Source organism: Mus musculus, chromosome 9, assembly GCF_000001635.26.
Source record: "Mus musculus strain C57BL/6J chromosome 9, GRCm38.p6 C57BL/6J".
NCBI lineage: Eukaryota > Metazoa > Chordata > Mammalia > Rodentia > Muridae > Mus > Mus musculus.
The window spans coordinates 100,712,096-100,734,313 of NC_000075.6; the positions used below are offsets into that span (position 1 = coordinate 100,712,096).

Sequence of the window (22,218 nt, forward strand, 5' to 3'; positions counted from 1 at the left end):
AGCACAATTTAAACATTTGCTAGCATATACTGATATACTTATACGAGTTCATAAATTTCCCTTCAAGCCATTTTTCTTTGTTACAGAATTAGTCTTTCAGTCACACTTTATATATTATAGAGTTAGTAGGTGTCATTTCCACATTAAATTTATTCCTTTTTATTTGGGGGATAAATTTTTTTAGTGATATATGACATTGGATAGGGAGTGTATGCATTTTAGTTTATTGAAATTTCTGAAAATAGAAATGTTAAAAGTGCTGCTTGTCAGGGAAGTAGTAGAACAGAGCTGCATTATATTTATTTGTTAATTTGTTCACTACAATAATCTGGCATTTTCTAGGGATTCAACTAATGAAACTACTGCCCACTCTGATGCTGGCAGCGAACTTGAAGAAACAGAGGTCAAAGGAAAAAGAAAAAGGGGTCGTCCTGGCCGGCCTCCAGTATGTATTATATTTTATCTTTATGCTTCAATGCTTTCCCATAAATAAGCTTGAAATGAGTTGTTTGTCAGTTCTAGTATTAATGCTGTTAATATTTTATGCTTTTTATTCCTGTAACAGAAGAGATTCTTGGGAACTTTGCTTTGGCTTAGCAGTTTCAGAGAAGGAAATTTGTAGCATTGTCTACTGTCTGTACTTGAAAGCACAGAGGGAATGTTGAATGAATTGCAGTTAAGACATATTGCTCTTTGCCCTCAACATTTTTTTCCTTCTGGTAGCTCCTTAATGTGCATTTTGATAGTAGTATTTTAACGATCGAGGCAAGTTTTAATAAATAGGCTTAATGATTCATGAGTTGAAAATTTAGAAGAGTGCAGGGTGTCACTACTTTGGGAGGCATCTTTACAGTCTATGCGCTTCAGTTAGCATTCAAGTATAGTAAACTTTGAGAGATAGTACAAATATATTAACATGTTAATATTACATTTTATTCATCTGTGGTCTGATTTGCTATTGTAGCAAGTTTTTTTTTTTGAAAATTCTTACAGAAAATCTTAGCTTTCTTTAAAGAAGATATACTAGCATAAACCTTCTTGTATTTTCATTTTGAGCTTCAAAAGATATATCAGTATGGCTGGTTTTGATTCATCTCTCCACCTTTTTTTTCTTCCTATTCCATTTTAAAAGATAAATGTAGACATTTCTTCTGTAACTGTTTGAGTTTATGTGTTTTTGAATTTGAATAAGCTATTGTCTGTTCAGCTCACAATCAGCATTGGAAGCGTTTTTTGTCATCAAAAGGTGTGAGTGTTTCTCTCCACCAAAAACCAAGCTGTCAGTTTCTAGCTAATTACCAGCTAGGTGTTCTGCACACTGCTTCACTTTTGGCATAGCATCTGATGTCAGTGTTGAGGTTTCAGTCTCCAGTATTTTTACCATCCCCCTCCCTAATTTCATTTGCAAGCCCTCTCTTTTCCCTGTGCCTTTAATCAACTGTCTATATAAGATTCTTCCAATCTGCCCCTTGGATTTGATAGATTTATTTGACCAGCTCAAAGAATTTAGGGAGGTTCCTTTCACATAATTTAGGGATACTGTTTTAATGGTTTGTTATAATTATCACAACTGAATGCAAACATAGGACAAGGTATGGGAGAAGGGTTAAAGACCTTCTGTGCCAATTAATTTGTTTCATTTTCAGGAACTTAATCATAGTTAGCTATCTAGAATCTGAGTCCTTCTTTTGGCATGTTTTGGAAACTTTATTAGATATATAGTGCTTTTTAGATTGGATAGGGGAAGCTCATTAAGACTTGTTTGTGATAGCATTCTTCTTGTTCTCACTTGTATGTCACTCTGCTCTGCAGAGTGGACAGACCCTTCTTTGTTAAGAGGAGGATCTTAGGAGTTTCTTTTAGACTTTTGGTAATAGAAGTTTTAATTTATCTTAGTTTACTAGGTCCAAGACAGGAAGGTGAGGAAAATTAGGGTTTTATGACCAAACTTAGCAACCAACTTATTAGCTTGGAATAAACAAAAACAAAAGTATAAAGTATCACAACTGTAAAAGCAAAGAAGTAAGGGACATCCCTTAGTCACTATCATCATACTCTTAAAGCAGATAAAAATCTACCTCATATAATTTAAGGTTATAATAGTATTTGTCTTAGTGTTCTATTGCTAAGAAGAGAGACCAAGGCAACTCTTACATAAGAAAGCACTTAACTGAGGCTTGCTTACAGTTTCAGAGGCTCAGTCCCTTATCTTCATAGTAGGGAGCATGGTAGCACATACGAGACATGGTGCTGGAGAAGTAGCTATGAGTTCTACATTTAGATCTTCAGGCAGCAGGAGAAGAGAGAGACACAGGGAATGGCCTGGACCTTTAAAATCTCAAGCCCTTTACCAGTGATATAATTTTTCCAACAAGACAACACCTTCTAATCCCTCTCTGGTGCCACTCCATGATAGCTCAGTATTCAAATATATGAGCCTGTGAAGGCTGTTCTTATTCAAACAGCTACAGTGTTTGACCACTTGTTGTATACATAGGAAGATTGGTAGATTTTTTTTTAAAGATTAATTTATTTTATGTTTATGGGTATATACTGTAGCTGTCCTCAGACACACTAGACGGGGGCATTGTAACCTATTATGGAGGGTTGTGAGCACCATGTGGTTGCTGGGAATTGAACTCAGGAACTCTGGAAGAGCAGTTAGTGCTCTTAACTGCTGAACCATCTCTCCAGGCCTGATAGATAGATCTTTTGTAGTGAGTTATTCAATATGATTTTTCAAAATATGGTTGTTATTTCCCTTTCCTAGTATTTCTATTTTAGGGTCACCCTTCAAACCATACATGGGAGAAGTCTACTTCCATCTGACTGTGCACTTGCTACTTGTATACTTTTTTTCGGTATGACCTTTATTTAAAGGGCAAAAACTGGAGAAAGACGTATTTTGTAGTCTTTAAAATACTTATTTGAAGAAGTGTTTGTTCATATAGCTTTCCTTATACAAACATTTTGGGAAGAGTGAAGGAAACTTGTAATTAGTTGGAGATCTTTTTAGTTGCTCATGCGACCATGTGATTGTGCTGAGAGTATAGGCAGGTTACGGCGATTTTCTGGGACTCTTGGAAATTTGTTTTCTAATTTTAAAGATTTCAGATTAAAGACTGCTTATATCATTTCCCTTCAAGAAAATTAATCACCTCTTGAGCAGGTTGTGGTAGTATTTTAATTTTGATATGTATACAGCTAAGCCTCAGGGAGCTGTTCTTGGTTTAAAGTTTTGTATATCTAAATGATTACCTGTTTTTGTTGCACCAAATATGACTAGAGTTTTGGTGGAAATCTGTGGTCATCAGAATGATCATATTTGAGTCATGTCAAAGAAAACCAATTTTCAAGAATGATAAGACATTTCCTATAAAGCATCTCTGTTTTGAGTGGTCTCAAATTTTGGTTGGTACACAATTTTAACTATTTTACTCACTACATTTTCCATTATTTCTGTTATTTTTGGTAGTTTACATTTTTTAGGGTGTGTGTGCGCACATATGATCATTTTATGTATATGTACAAACATGCCTATGGAGGTCAGAGGTCAGTTTGCAGGAGTCTGTTCTCTCCCTCTACTGTGTGGGTTCCAGGAAAAATATTCAGAGGTTAGGCTTAACAGCAAGTACCTTTACCTACTGAGACTTCTTGCCAGTCCTTCTAATTTCTTTTTGAAATTGGCATATAATAATTTTGTATACTTATGTGATACTTTTCTTTTTGTATGTGAGTGTGATTTGTATACATATGTGAACGAACACGTTTATTTGTATGTTGGTGCTTGTTTCTGCTTGTGTTTTTGTGTGGTACATCTGTGCCCGAAATTCATATGTGAGTCTTCTTTATTGCTTTCCACCATATTCATTGAGGTAGGGTTTTTCAGTTGAATCTATAGCTTGTATATATATCCTAGACTAACTAGTTAGCTTGTTCCCTCAGGTTTCTTGAAGATTTTTACTGAGCCCTAAAGTATGTTTTTGATACATGTATACAATATAAAGTGACTAATTCAGACTATTAGTGTATTCATCATGTTAGACATAACAATTTATGGTAAACATGTTCAAAATTGTATTCTAATTATTTTAAATTACAAATTTATTGTTAATGATAGTCATCCTACTAATATGTTACAGAATACTAGACTTGAATCCTTCTAATTGTAATTTAATCAGGTTCTGTATTATCCTCCACATGTCCGTCCCAGCCCATGTCAGCCATCGTTCTTCTCTCATTCTGAGGTTTTCTTTAAACTTCTGTGGATATTTAGTAGGTGGTTTTTTTTGTGCTTGATTTTCTTTCACTTGATAGAGTAGTCTTCTAGGTTAGTTCTTATTATCAAAAATCCTTTAACCAAAAAAAAAAAAAAAAAAAAAGAAGAAGCTGGGCGTGGTGGTGCATGCCTTTAATCCCAGCACTTGGGAGGCAGAGGCAGGTGGATTTCTGAGTTCAAGGCCAGCCTGGTCTACAAAGTGAGTTCCAGGACAGCCAAGGCTACAGAGAAACCCTGTCTCCAACCCCCCCACCCCCACCCCAATCAAAATCCCAGGCTTCTGTCCTTCTTTATGTATTCACACCACATTTCCTTGTTAGTAGACTGCTAAATTGATTGTTTATATTGGCCTATTACAGGTAATTCTGCATTAAGTGTAGGAATATGGTTAGATGTGTTTTGAATATGATTTCACTTTCTTTTAATATACATATCTAGTAATGAGATTGCTGGGATATAGGCATTTCTAGTTTAATTTTATAAGAAATCTCTATACTTTCTCTATAATTATTGTTTTAATTTGCATTCTTTCAATAGTATATGAGAATTATCCAGTTTCTTTATCTTCATTTGCGTTGGTCATTTTTCATCTTGTTAGTAACAGACATCATTGTAGTGAGATGGTATCTTTCAATGGTTTTGATTGGCATTTCCCGTTGATCAGTCAGTCATAGTAAGTATATTTTCATTTACCTGTTTGTCTATTGATATCCTCTTTTAAAAATTTATTTCTGTTTATTTTTAATTCGGATCATTTGAATTACTTATATAATTTATATATTAGCCTTACAGTTAGTTAGAAAATTGTTTTCCCCATTTGACGAGATGTCTTTTTGTTTTGTATTGCTTCCTTTTGCTGTGTAGAGGCATTTTAGTTTGACATGATCCCAGTGTTCTCTTGTACTTTTGTTACATGTGGTTTGAGATCTTTCCCAAAAAATCTTTATTATTGTTACAAGGTCATATATATATATATTTTTTTTTCTGCCAGGTTAATGGTTTTGGTTGTACGTTTATATCTGTTACATTGTTTTTATAACTGGTTAGAGATGGTTTCATCTTTCTGCATATACATCCAGGTGTTGACTCTCTTTAACTCTCTTTTCTCCGATGTATGTTCCTGGAAAATATAATTTTAAAGTAACTAAACTGATTATTTCTGGACTCTTGTTTTGTTTCTTTGTCCTATATTACTTTTGAGGGGGCCCTTAATGTGCTCTTTTATTATATAGCTTTATAGTGTGTTTTGAAGTTAGGTATTTTGAGGCTTCTGCTTTGTCCTTTTCTTTTTCAGGATTGCATTGGCTATTCAGAGTCTTTTCTGGTATCATTCCATTTTTAGAATTACAGTATTTCTTTCATAAATTCTGGTATTTTGATAAGTATTTTGTTGATTGTATGAAGCATTGTAAACAGTTCTACAATATTATTTGTTTCAGTTTTTGAATTTTTTTTCTTTTTTCCTTGGGTTTTTTTTTTTTTTTTTAAAGACAGAGTTTCTCTGTGTCTCTGTGTAGGTCTGGCTGTCCTGGAACTCACTTCGTAGACTCAGAAATCCACCTGCCTCTGCCTCCCAAGTGCTGGGATTAAAGGCGTGCGCCACCACTGCCCGGCTGTTTCAGTTTTTGAATGTGGGATATATTTCCACTATTTTGTATTCCCTTTATCTTAATTTATCATCATTTTGTAATTTTCATTATAAAGTTTAAAACATTTTTTGGTTTAAGTGTATTTTTAGATATTATTTTTCAATTTTTCTTTTCATTTTCATTAATTCTTTGAGAATTTCATTTGGTATATTTTGGTCAGATTTACCTTTTTCCCAAATCCTTGCAGAACCTTCCCCAATTCTCTACTCACCCAACTTTGTGTGTTAAAAAAAATCCAGAACAAAGCTAGGTGTTAGTGACACATGCCTTTAATTCCAGTGCTCAGCAGGCAAAGGTAGGTGGATCTCTGAGTTTGAAGCCAGCCTGGTCATATAGAGAGAGCCAGGATAGCCAAGGCTGCACAGAGAAACACTGTTTTGGGGGGTTGGAGAGGGAGGGAAACAAAAACAAAAACCCAAAACCCAGTATACATAGCTTATGCTGCTTGTATACTTTTGGATGAGTAGTCTGAATTATATGGTGGTATGTCTACCCAAGAATGCATCCTTCATGAAAACTATCTCCCTCACAGCAACTGTCCACTACAAGTAGCCCTTAACCAGGGGCTGGACTTCATGCCCACTTCCATTTTCCATGCTAGTTGAGTAGGTAGACTCACTGACTGAACGACTGACTGACTGACTGACTGACTGACTGACCGACTGATCAACTGACCGATTGATTGATTGATGACTGAGTGAGTGATTCATTTGGGCTAATTCCTGCCCAGGTTTTATTCATGCTGTCTCAATTGTTATTAATTCATATATACAATTTCCCTGCTGTGTCTAGAAAAACAATGTTTCCTGTGGTTATTCACCACATATGGTTTTTATAATCTTTTGCTCCATATTCTGCCATGGTCTTTCAGCCCTTGGTAGAGGGGCTGGAGCACTCTGTAGTCTCTCTTTCTTTGCACCTTGATCAGTTGTGGGTCTCCGTGTTAATTGCCATCTGCTGAATTAAAGAAAACTTCTCTGATGAGGGTTTGCACTAATATGTGGGGATAATATTAAATGATTAGAGTTCAGTTTAATACTGTGTCTATTTATCAGCTTATTAATTAGTAGTAGGTTCTTCCCTAGAGAGCCCCAATAATGATGCCAGCTATAGATTTTAACTGGTGGAGCTATGTCTGTGTCATTATTGTATCAGCGAACATGTCTTGCTAGTCTGGGTCTTTTATTTTTTATTTTTTTTTATTTTTTGTTTTTTCGTGACAGGGTTTCTCTGTGTAGTCCTGGCTGTCTGGGAACTCATTCTGTAGACCAGGCTGGGCTCGAACTCAGAAATTCGCCTGCCTCTGCTTCCCAAGTGCTGGGATTAAAGGCATGTGTCAACACACCCGGTCCTTTTTTTTTTTTTTTTTTTTTTTTTTTAAGCTAAGGTTCACACTTGAGTAAGATTGGTGATTCTTTTTCTCTCCTCTAGTAGTGTATATAGCACATTCCAGAACTGTAGAAGCTAGACAGTAGGGATGAAACTATGGGTCAATACCAGCTTGATTTCTCCTTGTTCTAGGACTTAAGTATATTCTGTCTTCAGAATAACATCCTATGGTCAAGTTCTGGTGGGAGATCAAAAACATTGACATTGACCTGGAATGTTTGGGGGTCTGTGGGGTGGGTGTACTCACCAAATTCTCCAAAATAGATAACCCATTCCTGACACTCGTCTTTTTATTTGTTATCCTGTGGTGCCTAGTATGGGCACTTTTGCTGCATTTTGAATAATTCTGTTAAAACTCTTTATATGTATGTATTTATATAAGAAATTATATACATTTATATATTTAAGAATTTTTGCCAGTAGGAGGTTTTCACATGAAAATTTCAATAAGTCTTTAGTGTTAGTTCTCCCTCCTGCCTTCCATCATCTTCCTCTCTTCTATCCCCTCTACACTATACACCCTTTCTCTATTATTTTCTGCTTTAACACATTGTATCACTTTGTTCCATCTCTCCTGCCTTGAGCATACCCACTCCCTGTTGCTTCTTCTGATTTCTTGACCTCTATGGCTATTCCAGATGTAGCACATATTAAAGATTCAAGGCAAATGAGAAAAAAAAGTACACAACATTTATCTTTCTGAGTTAGGATCACTGTACTCAGAATGATTATTTCCAGCTCTATCTTTAATTTCAGTTTTCTTAACTGCTGAATAGTATCCCACTGTGTAAATGCACCTTCTTTTCATTGTCCACTCATCAGTTTATGGCTGATTCTGTTTCCACTTAGTGTGAATAGAGCAGCAATTAAACATGGATGATCAGATATTTTTATAGTAGGATATAGAGGTTTTTTTGGTTAGATGCCTAGCAGCAGTATAGATGGATCATATTGTAGATCTATTTGTATCTTTGCATGGAACCTTCATACTAATTTTTGTAGGATGTACCAATTTGCATTACAGCCATCAATGATTAAGTGCTCATCTTTCCCCAGATCCTTGCCAGCATTTGATTTTTGGTTCTTAGTCATTCTCATTGGTATAAAAAAACCCAAAACCTCAAGATAAATTTAACTAGCTCTTTTAACTGATACATAGGGATATGGAATGTCTTCGGGTTTCTTTTTTTTTTTTTTCTTCTTCTTCTTTATTACATTATTTATTTATTTACATTCCAAATGTCCTCCCTGCCCCCCCCCCCCCCCTTTTCCTGGTCCCTCCTTCCAGAGTTCTTCACTCCCTTCCCCTTTTCCTTTGCTTCTGAGAGTATGATCCTCCTGACTCCTAACCCCACCTCACCCCCACCAGCATCCCCCTTCCCTGTGGCAACATGTTTCTGCAAGATTAAGGGCAGGATTCCAGGTTGGGCCAGTCACTGGATGGCCTTTCTTTCAGTCTCTGCTCCATTTTTGTCCCTGTATTTCCTTTACACAGGAACAATTCTGGGTCAAAAATTTTAAAGATGGGTGGGTGGCCCTGTGCATCTGCTGGAGGCTATGTCTAGCTACTGGAGGTGGTCTCCCCACTGTTGGGCATTTCAGCTAAGGTCATCCCCATTGAGTCCTGGGAGTCTCTCACATCCTAGGTCTCTGGGACTTTCTAGAGGGTCTCCTGCCCCCTACCCTACACTGTTGCATATTTCCATTCCTTCTCCTGGTGTTCTGGGCTTCTTTCTTGTCTCCTCCAATACCTGATTCTGTCCCCTTTTCCCCTGTGCCTCCCTTCTTCCATCTACTTCCCTCCCTCTTCCTGCCTCTTGTGATTATTTTGTCCCCCTTCTAAGTGGGATTGGAGTATCCATACTTGAGCTTTCCTTCTTGTTAAGCTTCCCACGGTCTGTGAGTTGTATCACGGCTATTCTGTACTTTTTCTGTAATATTCATTAATCAGTGAGTACATACTATGCATGTCCATTTGGGTCTGGGCTACCTTACTCAGAATGATAGTTTCTAGTTCCATCCATTTGCCTGCAAAATTCATGATGTCCTCCTTTTTAATAGCTCAGGATGATATTTTCTAGTTCCATTCATTTTCCTGCAAAATTCATGATATCTTCCTTTTTAGGTAGCTGAATCATATTCCATCGTGTAAATGAACCACAGCTTCTGTATTCATTATTCGGTTCAGGGACATCTGGGTTGTTTCCAGATACTGGCTATTACAAATAAGGCTACTATGAACATATCAGAGCATGTGCCCTTGTTATATGCGGGAGCATCTTTTGGGTATATGCCCAGGAATGGTAGAGCTGGGTCTTCAGGTATAACCATTTCCAATTTTCTGTGGAACTGCCATATTGATTTCTAGAGTGGCTGAACCAGTTTGTAATCCCACCTGCAATGGAGGAGTGTTCCTCTTTTCTTGCCAGCATCTTCCATCACTTGACTTTTTGATCTAAGCCATTCTGATTGGTGTAAGGTGGAATCTCAGGGTTGTTTTGATTTGCATTTCCCTGATGACTAAAGGTGTTGAACATTTCTTTAAGTGCTTCTCTGCCACTTGAGATTCCCCTGTTGAGAATTCTCTATTTAGCTCTCTAACCCATTTTGAAATTGGTGAGGTTTTTTGTTTGTTTGTTTGTTTTGTTTTTGGTAGACCTTTGAATATTATAAATTGTTGACTTTAGAGCCTGAGCCATTGGTTCAGGAAGTTTTGCCTTTGAGACTGTTTCCCACTTTCTTTCTATTAGATTCAGTGTATCCGGTTTTATGTCTCGATCCTTGATCCACTTGGACGTGAGCTTTGTACAAGGTGATAAATGTGGATCAATTTGCATTCTTCTACATGCATACTGCAGGTTAAATGAGCACTATTTGTTGAAGGGCTTTCTTTTTTCCAGTGTATGGTTTTGGCTTTTTTGTCAAAGATCAAGTGTCCATATCTGTGTGGGTTTATTTCTGGGTCTTTGATTCTATTCCATTGATCAACCTGTCTGTCTTTGTACCAATACCATCCCGTTTTTATCACTATTACTCTGTAGTAAAGCTTGAGGCCAGGGATGGTGATTCTCCTGGCCATTCTTTTATTGTTGAGAATTGTTTTCGCTATCCTGGATTTTTCATTTTTTCCATATTAAGTTGAGAATTGCTCTTCCATTGTTTGAAGAATTGTCTTGAAATTTTGATGGGAATTGCATTGAATCTGTAGATTGCTTTTGGTAAGATGGCCATTTTTACTATGTTAATCGTATCAGTCCATGAACATGGGAGATCTTTCCATCTTCTGAGGTTTTCAATTTCTTTCTTTCTTCAGGAACTTGAATTTTTTGTCATACAGATTCTTCACTTGCTTGGTTAGAGTTACACCAAGATATTTTATATTGTTTGTGACTATTGTAAAGGGTATTGTTTCCCTAATTTCTTTCTCAGCCCATTTATCTCTTCTACAATGGAAGGCTACTGATTTGTTTGAGTTAATTTTATATCCAGCCACTTTGCTGAACTTATCAGCTGTAAAAGTTTTCTGATAGATTTTTTTTGGGGTCACTTATATATACTATCATATCATCTACAAATAATGATACCTTTGACTTCTTCCTTTCTAATTTGTGTCCCCTTGATTTCCCCTTGTTGTCTAATAATTGCTCTAGGTAGAGCTTTTTTTATTGAATAGATAGGGAGAAGTGGGGAGACTTGTCCCTGATTTTAATGGGATTGCTTCAGGGTTTTCTCCATTTAATTGGCTGTTGGATGTTGGCTGTTTAATTGGAAGTTGGATGTTAGTTTGCTGTATATTGCATTATTATGTTTAGGTATGTGCCTTGAATTCCTGATCTTTTCTAAGACTTTTTTTTAATATCATGGGGTGTTGTACTTTGTCAAAGTCTTTTCTGCATCTAATGAGATGATCATGTGACCTTTTTGAGTTTGTTTATATAGTGGATTATGTTGATGGATTTTAGTATATTGACCCATCCCTGCATCCCTGGGATGAAGCCTACTTGTTTGTGGTGAATGCTGGTTTTGATGTGTTCTTGGATTTGGTTTGCGAGAATTTTATTGAGTTATTTTTGCATCGTTATTTATAAGTGAAATTGGTTTGCTTTCTTTGTTGGGTCTTTGTGTGGTTTAGGTATCAGAGTAACTGTGACTTCATAGAATGAATTAGGTAGTGTTCCTTCTGTTTCTATTTTGTGGAATAGTTTGAAGAGTATTGGTATTAGGTCTTCTTTTAAGATCTGTTAGAATTCTGCACTAAAACCATCTGGCTCTGGGCTATTTTTGGTTGGGAGTGTTTTAATGACTGCTTCTATTTCCGTAGGGTTAATGGCACTGTTTAGATAGCTTACCTGATCTTGGTTTAACTTTGGTATGTGGTGTCTGTCTAGAAAATCATCTATTTCATCTAGATTTTCCAGTTTTGTCCAGTACAGGCTGTTGTGGTAAGATCCGATGATTTTTTTTTTTTTTTAATTCCCATCCTTTGTTATGTCTCCCTTTTCATTTCTGATTTTATTTTGGTTACTGTCTTTGTGACCTTTAGTTAGTTTGGTTAAGAGCTTATCTCTGTTGATTTCCTCAAAGATCCAGTTCTTGGCTTTGTAACAATTCTTTGTATCATTCTCTTTGTTGATCTTTGAGTTTGACTATTTCCTACCCTCTTCTTATCTTGGGTATGTTTGCCTCATTTTATTTTTGAGCTTTCCTGTGTGATGTTAAGTTGCTAATGTAGGATCTCTCCAATTTCTTTCCTTTTTTAGGAATGGAAACTGTCTCAAGTACTGTTTATTATGTCTGCAATGAGAAATCCTCCACATTTCTCTGTATAATTTTAAGTTCTCCACAACTAGATTCATCTCTCTCTTTCTTTTTTAAATTGGATATTTTATTTATTTACATTTCAAATGTTATCCCCATTTCCGGTTTCCCCTCAGCAAACACCCTATCCCATCCCTCCTCCCCCTGCTTCTATGTGGGTTTCCCCCACCCACCCACTCACTCCCACCTCCCTGCTTTGGCATTCCCCTACTTACACTAGGGCATTGAGCCTTCTCAAGGCCTAGGACCTGTCCTCCCATTGATGCCAGATAAGGCTATCCTTTGCTACATATGCAGCTGGAGCCATTGGCCCCTCTGTGTGTAGTACTCTTTGGTTGGTGGTTTAGTCCCTGGGAACTTTGGGCATCTGATTGGCTCTCCAATTTCTTTATGAAGGTACTTAAAGCTATGAATTTTCCTCTTAACACTGTTTTCATTGTGTCCCATGAGTTTGGGTATGCTGTGCTTTTATTTTCATTGAAGTTTTTTTATTTGTTCCCTGACCAAGTTATCATTGAGTAGAGTTGTTCAGTTTTCATGAATATGTTTGCTTTCTGTTGTGCTTGTTGTTATTGAAGTCCAGCCATACTCTGTGGTGATCTGATAGAATGCATGGGATCATTTCAATCTTCTTGTATCTCTTGAGGCCTGTTTCGTTTCAGATTATATGGTCAATTTTGGAGAAGGTATCATGAGGTGCTGAGAATAAGGTATATTCTTTTGTTTTAGTGTGAAATGTCCTGTAGATACCTGTTAGATCCATTTGGCTCATAACTTCTGTTAGTTTCACTGTGTCTCTGTTTAGTTTCTGTTTCATTGATGAGAGTGGAGGTGTTGAAGACTCCCACTATTATTGTGAGAGGTTCAATGTGTGTTTTGGGCTTTAGTAAAGTTTCTTTTATGAATGTGGTTGCCCTTGCATTTGGGGCATAGATGTTGAAAACTGATGCTTCATGTCAGCGGATTTTCTCTTTGGTGAGTGTGAAGTATCCTTCCCCATCTCTTTTGATAACTGAATTTCTTGGATGTTTTTCTCAGGAGCTTTTTTTTTTTTTTTTTTTTTTACATTTTGTATTTTCTTTGATCCTTGTGTCAGTATATTCTATGGTATCTTCTGTGCCTAAGGTTCTTCTGTCTCTTGTATTCTGTTGGAGATGCTTGCATCTGTAGCCCCTGTATCTCTCCTAGGTTTCCCATCTCCAGGGTCGCCTCCACTTGTGATTTCTTTATTGTATCTGTTTCCATTTTTAAGTCCTGGATCGTTTTGTTCAATTCATTTACCTGTTTTGTTGTGTTTTCCTGTATTTCTTTAAGGGATTTGTTCATTTCCTCTTTTAGGACTTCTGGCTGTTTGTGTTTTCCTGTGTTTCTCCTTAAAGGCCTCGCTCTATCATCTTCACAAGACGGGATTTTAGGTTAGAACCTTTCTCTTTAGGTCTGTTAGCGTATCCAGAGCTTGCTTTGTTGGGAAAACTTGGTTCTGATGGTGGCAAATTATATTGGCTTCATATTCTTGTTCTTGCCTCTCAACATCTGGTTATCTGAGGTGTTACGTGGCTTGGGTGTATGAGGGTGTAGTTTGAGGAGGTGCAGAATAAATTAATATGAAGTCCAGAGGTTGATGTTGAATATCCTTTGTAGTTTCCTATTTTTTATTTTTTTCTCTTGGTCTTGTGAGACAGGATTTCTTTATGTATCCCTCCCTAGGAGTCCTGGAACTCATTTTGTAAACCAGGCTCAGAAATCTCCCTGCTTCTGCCTCTCAAGTGCTAAAATTGAAGTTGTGTGCTCCAGTGCATGGCTTCCACTTTTCTTGTATTTTGATGCAGGGTCTCTCACTGAGACATGAAGCTCAACAATTCAGCTACATTGGTTGGCCAGTGAGCATTATTGTTCTGTTATTACTTACCTTCCTCTCACAGGAGTTGAATGCCCTTGTGCCATTATACGTAACTTTTGTAGAGAGTGCTGTGCATCTAATGTCTCCTTACGTTTCCATGGCAGGTATCTTACCAATGAGGCTGTTTTTCCAGCTCCCCCTTTTATGTTTCTGAGACAGTCATGTGAAACCTAGGCCTTTTCTCCCTCTGCCTCTCAAGTACTGGAATAACAAGCATAAAACAACACACCTGTCTGCTTGTCTCCCCCCACCCCCCAAGCCATTCTTTCTTGGTATATGTGACTGTTGCTGGGGTTTGTATTCTAATTTCTCTTTTAGTTCTAATCTTGTATGTTGATTTGTATTTTCAATGTACTGTCACATTCCTGAGTTTTAATTGTATCATTTTTATTTCACCTCTATGGTTTTGACTAGGATTTGTTGTAGTATGTTGAACACAACCTATGAAAAGTTACCATATTTGTCTTACTCTATATTTAGAGAAAGCTTTCCAACTTTTTTCTGTTCAGTATGTGGGTTTTCTACTAAGTAAGTGGGTTTGTCTCATGTGGTTTTATTTATACTGAAGCACATTTCTTTTTTAAGTAATTTGTTGGGAATTAGTTTCAGGACATTTTGAATCATGTCAAATGATTTATATCTGTTAAAATGATCCTACTTTTTTGTTTGCCCTTAGTTCTTTTGTTGTCATGTGTTAAGTTTATTGAATACCTTATATATTGCTTGATTCTTGGAAGTAATTTTATTTTATTTTTTCTGTTTGGTTGGATTTGTCAAACCAAATGGTTTTTCTTTGTTGAAAGACCCCCCCCCCCCCTTCCCCAATCAGGGTTTCTCTGTGTTAGTCCTGGCCACCCTGGAACATGCTCTGTCAATCAGGCTGACCTTGAACTCAGATTCACCTGCTTTGCCTCCTGAGTGCTAGGATTAAAAGTGTGTACCACATGCATGCACTACATAATACATTTATTTACTTATTATTTTGCTGCCCTACTTTTTGGAACAGGTTCTCAATGTAGTCTAGGCTGGCCTTTACCTGTAATTGAGGATGATCTTGAATTCATAATCTTGCCGCTTTCATCTCCCAAGTACTACCTACAGTTATCGCTTGTGCCACCATTACATATCATATTACTTGTTGCTAGTTCATTGAAATTTTTTATTTCTCTGTGATTTGATCTTGGTACATTTTATGTTTCTAGGAATTTATCTGAGTTCTTGAAAGCAGACAGTACCAGTACTTTTTGTTAGGAGCAACATGTTAACAAATTACTTTTTTCCCCAATATTTCTTTTCATTTTTATTTTATGCATATTGATATTCTGCCGACTTGTATTCTGTGTGTGAGTGTGCTAGATTCTCTGGACCTGGAGTTACATACAGTTGTAAGCCACCATGTGGGTTCTAGGAATTGAACCTGGATCCTTTGGAAGATTAGCCAGTGGTCTTAACCACTGGGCTGCCTTTCCAGCCCCTGTTAACAGATTGTTAATTGTCATTTTCATAATCATAATGTGTATAATATGCTATTTTTCCTAAATTATTTTTTTCATTTTAATAATCTTAACTTGCAATTGTCCTACTTAATTTTTATTTTATGTCTGTGTTAATAATATAGCCATAGTCACAGTTATTATGGGTTCTGTTATAACACTTGCAATAAAATGAACCTTCCACTCAAGTGGAAACAGAAGTTTTTTTTTCTGATATCTTTAAAGATTATGTTTCCAGTACTATAGCTATGTCTGTACCTGGAGAAATCATTATATAGAATGCAAATAGTCACTTGAGTCATTGGTGATTATGTTTTTGATTAAGGAGGTATTTGATTCTATGTTGCTGACTACTGACTAATTAAGGTATCAGCTGCTAATTATGTGAGTGGTTTCAGTAATTTTCTTGACATTAACTATTTTATGGACGACTTCTCTGTATTTTTAATGCCCAGTTTATCATTACTTTCTTCTAAATTAAGAGTTTTTTGTTCATAGCTATGTGTTTGTGTGGATGCATATGTGAGTGTGTGTGCACGTGGCACATTGGAAATTAGAGGAAAATCTTAGGGAGTCAATTATCTTTTTCCACCTTCATGTGGGGGGTTCTGGGGATTATACCCAGGTTATCAATCTCGTTCTTGCTTGTGCCTTTACTGTTTTTAGCAACCCTACTGGGAGTTGATTCCATCTCTAGAAACGTCTTTCTTTGCTTACTTTTAAGAAGCAGGCCGTCATCCATTCATGTTGTACTGTGGAATTATAGTAAAGCAAAGTTTCAGACTTTGCCAGTGGTTTATACCACATATGCCTTATTTGTAATTTTAGTTCTCATTAGTTTTGCCTCATATGTGATATTTTTCCCATTGTAGTCTTTAGGCGCCCAAAGTCGTTATTTCAAACTGGCTTCACCTAATTTAAGACTTAGGCTAATCCTGATATTTTGATCTCCTAACATAAGTGACAAATGTCCCTTACAGTGTGAAGGTTTTCAGTTTATTTTGTCTAGATCTGTCAGCAGGATTACTGTCTGTGGTAGTTTTGCCTCATTATTTCTTTAATTGAAAGGTTGTAAAGCTAAAATAGTTCCTGAGTCATAGGTTGGTGAATGAATGTTACTTTAGCAGGCATGAAATTAATCTCGTTATATATGTCTCTGTCATAGCTCAAAGATGAACAGGTAGTTGTCAGCTAGCAGCAGTAATTTTGAAAGGAATGTTCACTGCCCGCTGATCTGAACTGTGGGTATGAAATACTCAGTAAATATGATAGTTTGTATATGCTTGGTCCAGGGAGTGGTACTATTAGGAGGTGCGGCCTTGTTGGATAGGTGTGTAGCTGTGGATGTGGGCTTAAGATCCTCATCCTAGCTGTCTGGAAATTAGTAGTTTTCTACTAGCAGCCTTCAGATAAAGATGTAGAACTCTCAGCTTCTCCTGCACCATGCCTGCATGGATGCTATCATGTCCCCGCCTTGATGATACTGGACTGAACCTGTAATCCAACCCCAGTTAAATGTTGTCTTTTATAAGACTTGCATTGGGCGGTGGGGGGAAGACTTGCATTGATCATTGTCTGTTCTCTGCACTAAGACAGTAAACCAGATTGTAAACAGACAAGCGTGTCATTCAGGCATTGCTCTGTTTGTACATCATAGAGTTGTTTTAGTATAATTTTGAGGGGCCTCATGATTCAGAATGGGAATTAAGCATCAACTTCCTCTCAAAGTTATGATTTGTATCAGCCTTTAACAAGACAGTCATTTTTCTCTTTAACTTTTGAATGCAGACATCCCCTCTAGCTTTGAAAGTTTTAGATGGCATCTTACTCCTATGTGAGGCTGTTTAATCAACAGTACAAAGCCATTATTTACTGACTGTAGGATGGTACAGTGGTTAAAGGAGTTGAAACACAGGTATGAGGACTGGGGCTTAGATTCTCAACATAATGTAACCAACTGTCAGGTGAGCTTGGTGGCCTGCTTGTAATTTCAGTTTCAGAAGTCAGAGATAGGGTATCCCTAGCCATAAGTTGGCAATAGCTATAACTGCATTGTCTGTGTTTGATTGAGAGAGACCTTTTTGAATAAAGTAGTGGTGGAATTTGGGATTTTAAGATTGGAAAAAAAAAGTGGCTGTTTTGTAGGGGCAGGTTTATTTCGAATAAACCTGAGTAAGCAGTCATATGGTCATATGAGAAGGTAAAGGAACAAACGTCTTTTACAGTTGGGTCTGTTACATTGGCAAGGGACCTGAGTCCCACTTCAGCTAGGTATTGTTACTAGTTAAATGAGAATGTGCAGGAATGGTATGAGTAGTATTGATTTTAGGGAATTAACTTTTGGGAATTGAAATTGTTAGCCACATTGAAGGGGATTTCTGCTTTACAGGAGTATAGTTGTTAAGAAGGACATGCTGACTGGAATTGGGTTGCCTCTGAGTCTGGGAGGAGAGTTATGTTCATGTTATTAGCATGATTCCTAAAATCTCAGGCCTCTATGCTTTCATACACTGATGGTCCTCTAAATGTGTAGGTCCCCCCCCCCCTACAAACATGAGTACATATCACACACACACACTCACACACACACACACACACACACCTGAAAAAAGGGAAAAATTTATTACTTAGTATAACCATCTTTCTTGATTATTTTACTTAGGTATTTTGAGATAACTTATTGAAGGTTTTCATTAGAACTCCTTTCACTATGTGCTTTTTTTTTGTTGTGGGATGACATCTTGTGTGTGTACTTGTGTTCTTGTATGGTATGGATGTAAATGAATGTGCAAGTGCATATGTGCTCACACATAAGTGGAGGTTTGAGGTCCAGTATAGTTCCTTGGGTCCTAACCCTGCTGATTAAGTTAAGCTGTGTGACTGGCCAGCAAACCCTGGTAATCTTCCTGTCCCCACATCCCACTTATGTGAAATGCTCATACTGCCTCCTTGCCTTTTAATATTTATTTACTTAATGTTATAACAAATTCTAGGGCTCAAACTCAGCTCTTCATGTTTACCTCGTAAGCCTGTGATTGTCACCTTGCCTTAAACCTCCTTAACCCTTCCTTATTAGATTCAAATTGTTTACTGCTCCTTACTCCTTTTGCATTTGAAGAGAGTTGGGCTCCTTATTAGGGATTAGGTTTTGTCTCAATGGACTTTTGCAGCTGCTTTAGTTAGTTCAGCGCTGTAACTCTCTCCATACCATCATTAATGCCAGTTTGCTTTTTTACTTGATTGTTTGCTTCAGCAGTACTTTTTAACTTCCTCAAGAATGTATTCTTTCCATCCAAACTTGATTAAACTCTTTGGCGCAAGAGGTCTACCCTTTTGCCTTTCTAGGTTTTGACATATCTTTTACTGTACACAATCATTTAGAACTTTTAATTTGGTGAGATGATCTGATGCCTTTAATCTATGCACTCAAAGTGGCAGATCTCAGAGTTTAAGTCCAGTCTGGTTTATATAGTGAGTTCCAGACCAGCCACAGCTGCACAGTGAAACTTTGCGTTAAAAGAAAAAAATAGAAAAGAAAAGGGAAAAGGAAAAGGAAAAGAAAAAAGGAATTCACAACCCTGTGCCATTTACAAAGATGGGGTAAAAAAAAACCACCCCTCTTTTGATTTTAAATAAGTGACTTATGCCTCTTAAGTTCGTGTAGGGTTGTTAACTACCTTAATTTCAGTATTACTGCATCTCAGGAAATTAGTACTTTTTAAAGAGAAGACAAAAGGTGATGTCAGGGTACAGATGGTATGTTTCAACTTTGTCATCTTGTAGGCTTCTAGTTCTAATAACAGTATCAACAGCAAAGGTCACTACAATCAACATAATAGTGATGAAAGTTAAAATGGTTTGAAATAACTAATTTTCATAATGTATTTAAGACACACAGTATATGGTTTTGGAAAATGATACCAATATGCTTTCTCAAGTCATGGTTGCCACATTCTTGTGTGAAATCCAAAATGCAATAAAATAGTATAATCTCTAAACAGACACAAGATTCGGTATAATGATTATAACTTGGTGATTTGACTGATACACAATCATATCTGATTATAGTCCCCACTTTCTTGATTCATATGCAGTCTTAGGACTTAGGCTGACATTCCTCAGATGAATGTACTGTCGGGTTTTTTGTTAACTTGACACAAACTAAAGGCATCAGAGAGGAAGGAACCTCAGTTGAGAAAATGTATTCATAGGGTCCAGATGTAAGTTTTCTCAGTCATCAGTTGGTAAGGGCTCAGCCCATTGTAGGTGGTAGGTAGCCTTGGGTTTTATAAGAAAGCAGGCTGAACAAGGCTAACAAGCCAGTAAGCAGCACCCCTCCATGGCCTCTGTGTCAGCTCCTGACTCCAGGTTGCTGCCCTGTGTGAGTTCCTGTTCTTACTTCCTTCTGTGATGAACAGTGGTGTGGAAGCCAAATAAATGATTTCCTCCCTAACTTGCCTTTTGTTTATATTGTTTTGTCATAGCAATTGAAACCCTAATTAAGATAATGTCTCAGGAAAGTAGACCCCAGCTATTCCCCAGGAAGACTACAGATTCATTTTCAGATGTCTGAGCGATTCTTATTTACATGTATCTAATGAACCAGAGTGTCTAACTAGGGTTTTACTGCTGTGAACAGACACCATTAGCAAGGTAACTTCTTGTGTGTGTGTGTGTGTGTGTGTGTGTGTGTGTTTAAATTTTAGTGTGTATATTTTTAACATGTTCAAAAGGTTGTTTTTTTTAAACCATTTTTTAAAATCTCTTAATTTTTATAGTTTCTTCTTCCATTTCTTCTCAAACTTCTTCATCTGTCCATGAGGCATACATATCCATCTTTAAGAAATCCAACATCATGTTCTAGTTCTTTGATTTTTCTCTATATGAATTTACATGGTTTTGCTATGGGAAATAGGTTAGTTACATTTAGTTATATTTCAATGTGAACCAAATAATTTTTTATTATTATTCTTTAATCTGTTTTTATAGTTCAGTCCTTATCCCCCTCCTAGCTTGCCCTCTGACTGTTCCTCATCCCATACCTCCTCCCCAAGAGAATGTTCCCAGCCCACTGGACCTCCCCACTCCATGGGGCCTCAAATCTCTTGAGGTTAAGTGGGTCTTCTCTCACTGAGGCCAGACCAGGCAGTCCTCTGCTGTTATGTGTCAGGGCCTCATGTCAACTGTTGTATGCTGCTTGGTTGGTGGCTCAGTGTCTTGAGAAATCTCATGGGTCCAGGTTAGTTGAGACTTCCTATGGGGTTGCCCTCCTCCTCAGCTTCTCCCAGCTTTTTCCTAATTCAACCACAGGAGTACCTGGCTTCTGTCCATTTGTTGGGTGTAAATATTTGCATCTGACTCTTTCAACTGCTTGTTGGGCCTCTTGGAGGCAGCCATGCTAGGCTTCTGTGTATAAGTACACCATAGAATCAGTAATAGTGCCAGGCCTTGGAGCCTCCCTTTGAGCTGGATCCCAATTTGGGCCTGTCAATGAACCTCCTTTCCCTCAGGCTCCTCTCCATCTCTATCCAGCTATCTCTTCTTCCTATGTATATACTTGAAACTGTTGAGCTTAGCAAAAGCATAATAGAATATTGAAAAAGCACATCTTAAATAATGTCGTTAACCACCATTTGTGGTTATAAGTGGCTGATCAACTTCACTTTTTTGATATATAGTATTGATAACTGGTGAATAAAAGTATGTTCAGTGAATAAGAAAATCTGCTCTCTAATAACTTATATTCAGTATATTGTGTCCTTGAAATAACATTGGCAACTGAAATGGTACAGAAATGTTTTTGTACTCTAAATTTTTGGGAGTTGATATTAAATTTTAAAATAGCAGTGAAAGTGCTTTTTTTCATCGTATTTTACCTTTCTTAATCGATTTGCAGAATCATTTGAGTAAAGAAAGGTAGAATGTAGACATTTTTAATTTGCCCACTTTTCTATGTATATTTTTTAAAGAAAATTCCCATAAAGAAGAACTTAAATTTGTCAAAATTTTTTTATTAAAATTTATTCTGGATAGGCTGGTGAGACACAGTAGGCAAAAGCACTTGCCATGGCCAAGCCCGAGATCATGAGTTCAAAATCTGGGATCTGCAAAGTGCTAAGAGAGAACTAACTCCTGCAAGTTGCCCTCTCTCCTCCATATGTACTTTACACAGACACATTAAATAATTTAAAAAATTCCTTTAAAACATTGTTGAGGAAGGTCAACTGTCAGTTGTGGGGAAGAACTCACTATTCCAGCCAGGAGGTTGGACACAGGTAGTCTCATATTTGGGTATGGAGCTATTTATATTTTTTTTGCAAGAATACTTTCTAAATTACAAAATTTTAATGAGAAACTTTGCGAAACCAGCTAAAAGAAGTTACTATTAAAGACTGTTGTCAATGTCGCAGCAGCTGCTCTTGGCTTTGTCACTCTTCAGCTGCTGCAACTCTGTTAGCATTCTCCCGGCTGCACCTTTGCCATTGTCAAGAACTTGCCGCTTCTGTGGTGCCTTCTCTTCCACTAACAAGCCACGAGTGTCCCTGGATGTCCACTGTCCTGTGCTTTCTCAAGTTCTGCTTTTGTTTTTTGCCTTGGGTGTCACGTCTCAGCTTTTTGTTTTTGTTACAACAGTCTATTCTGTGGTTACTACTGCTTCTCTTAACCTATTTCTAGCTAGAGTTAGCAAGA

At 37.2% G+C, this 22,218-nt stretch overlaps 1 protein-coding gene across 9 annotated transcripts in view; it reads left to right on the plus strand.

The window, feature by feature from the left end:
• Positions 1-22,218, plus strand: part of Stag1 (stromal antigen 1) — a 360,836-nt gene that overhangs the window by 114,387 nt on the left and 224,231 nt on the right. For 8 of the 9 annotated variants that reach the window (XM_006510924.3, XM_006510923.3, NM_001357265.1 and 5 more), the window contains one exon: positions 343-445. The exons of the other annotated variant lie outside the window; for it this stretch is intronic. In XM_006510924.3, coding sequence (XP_006510987.1) covers positions 343-445 — 103 coding nt within the window. The remainder of the gene's footprint in view (positions 1-342; positions 446-22,218) is intronic. 9 annotated transcript variants of the gene reach the window in all.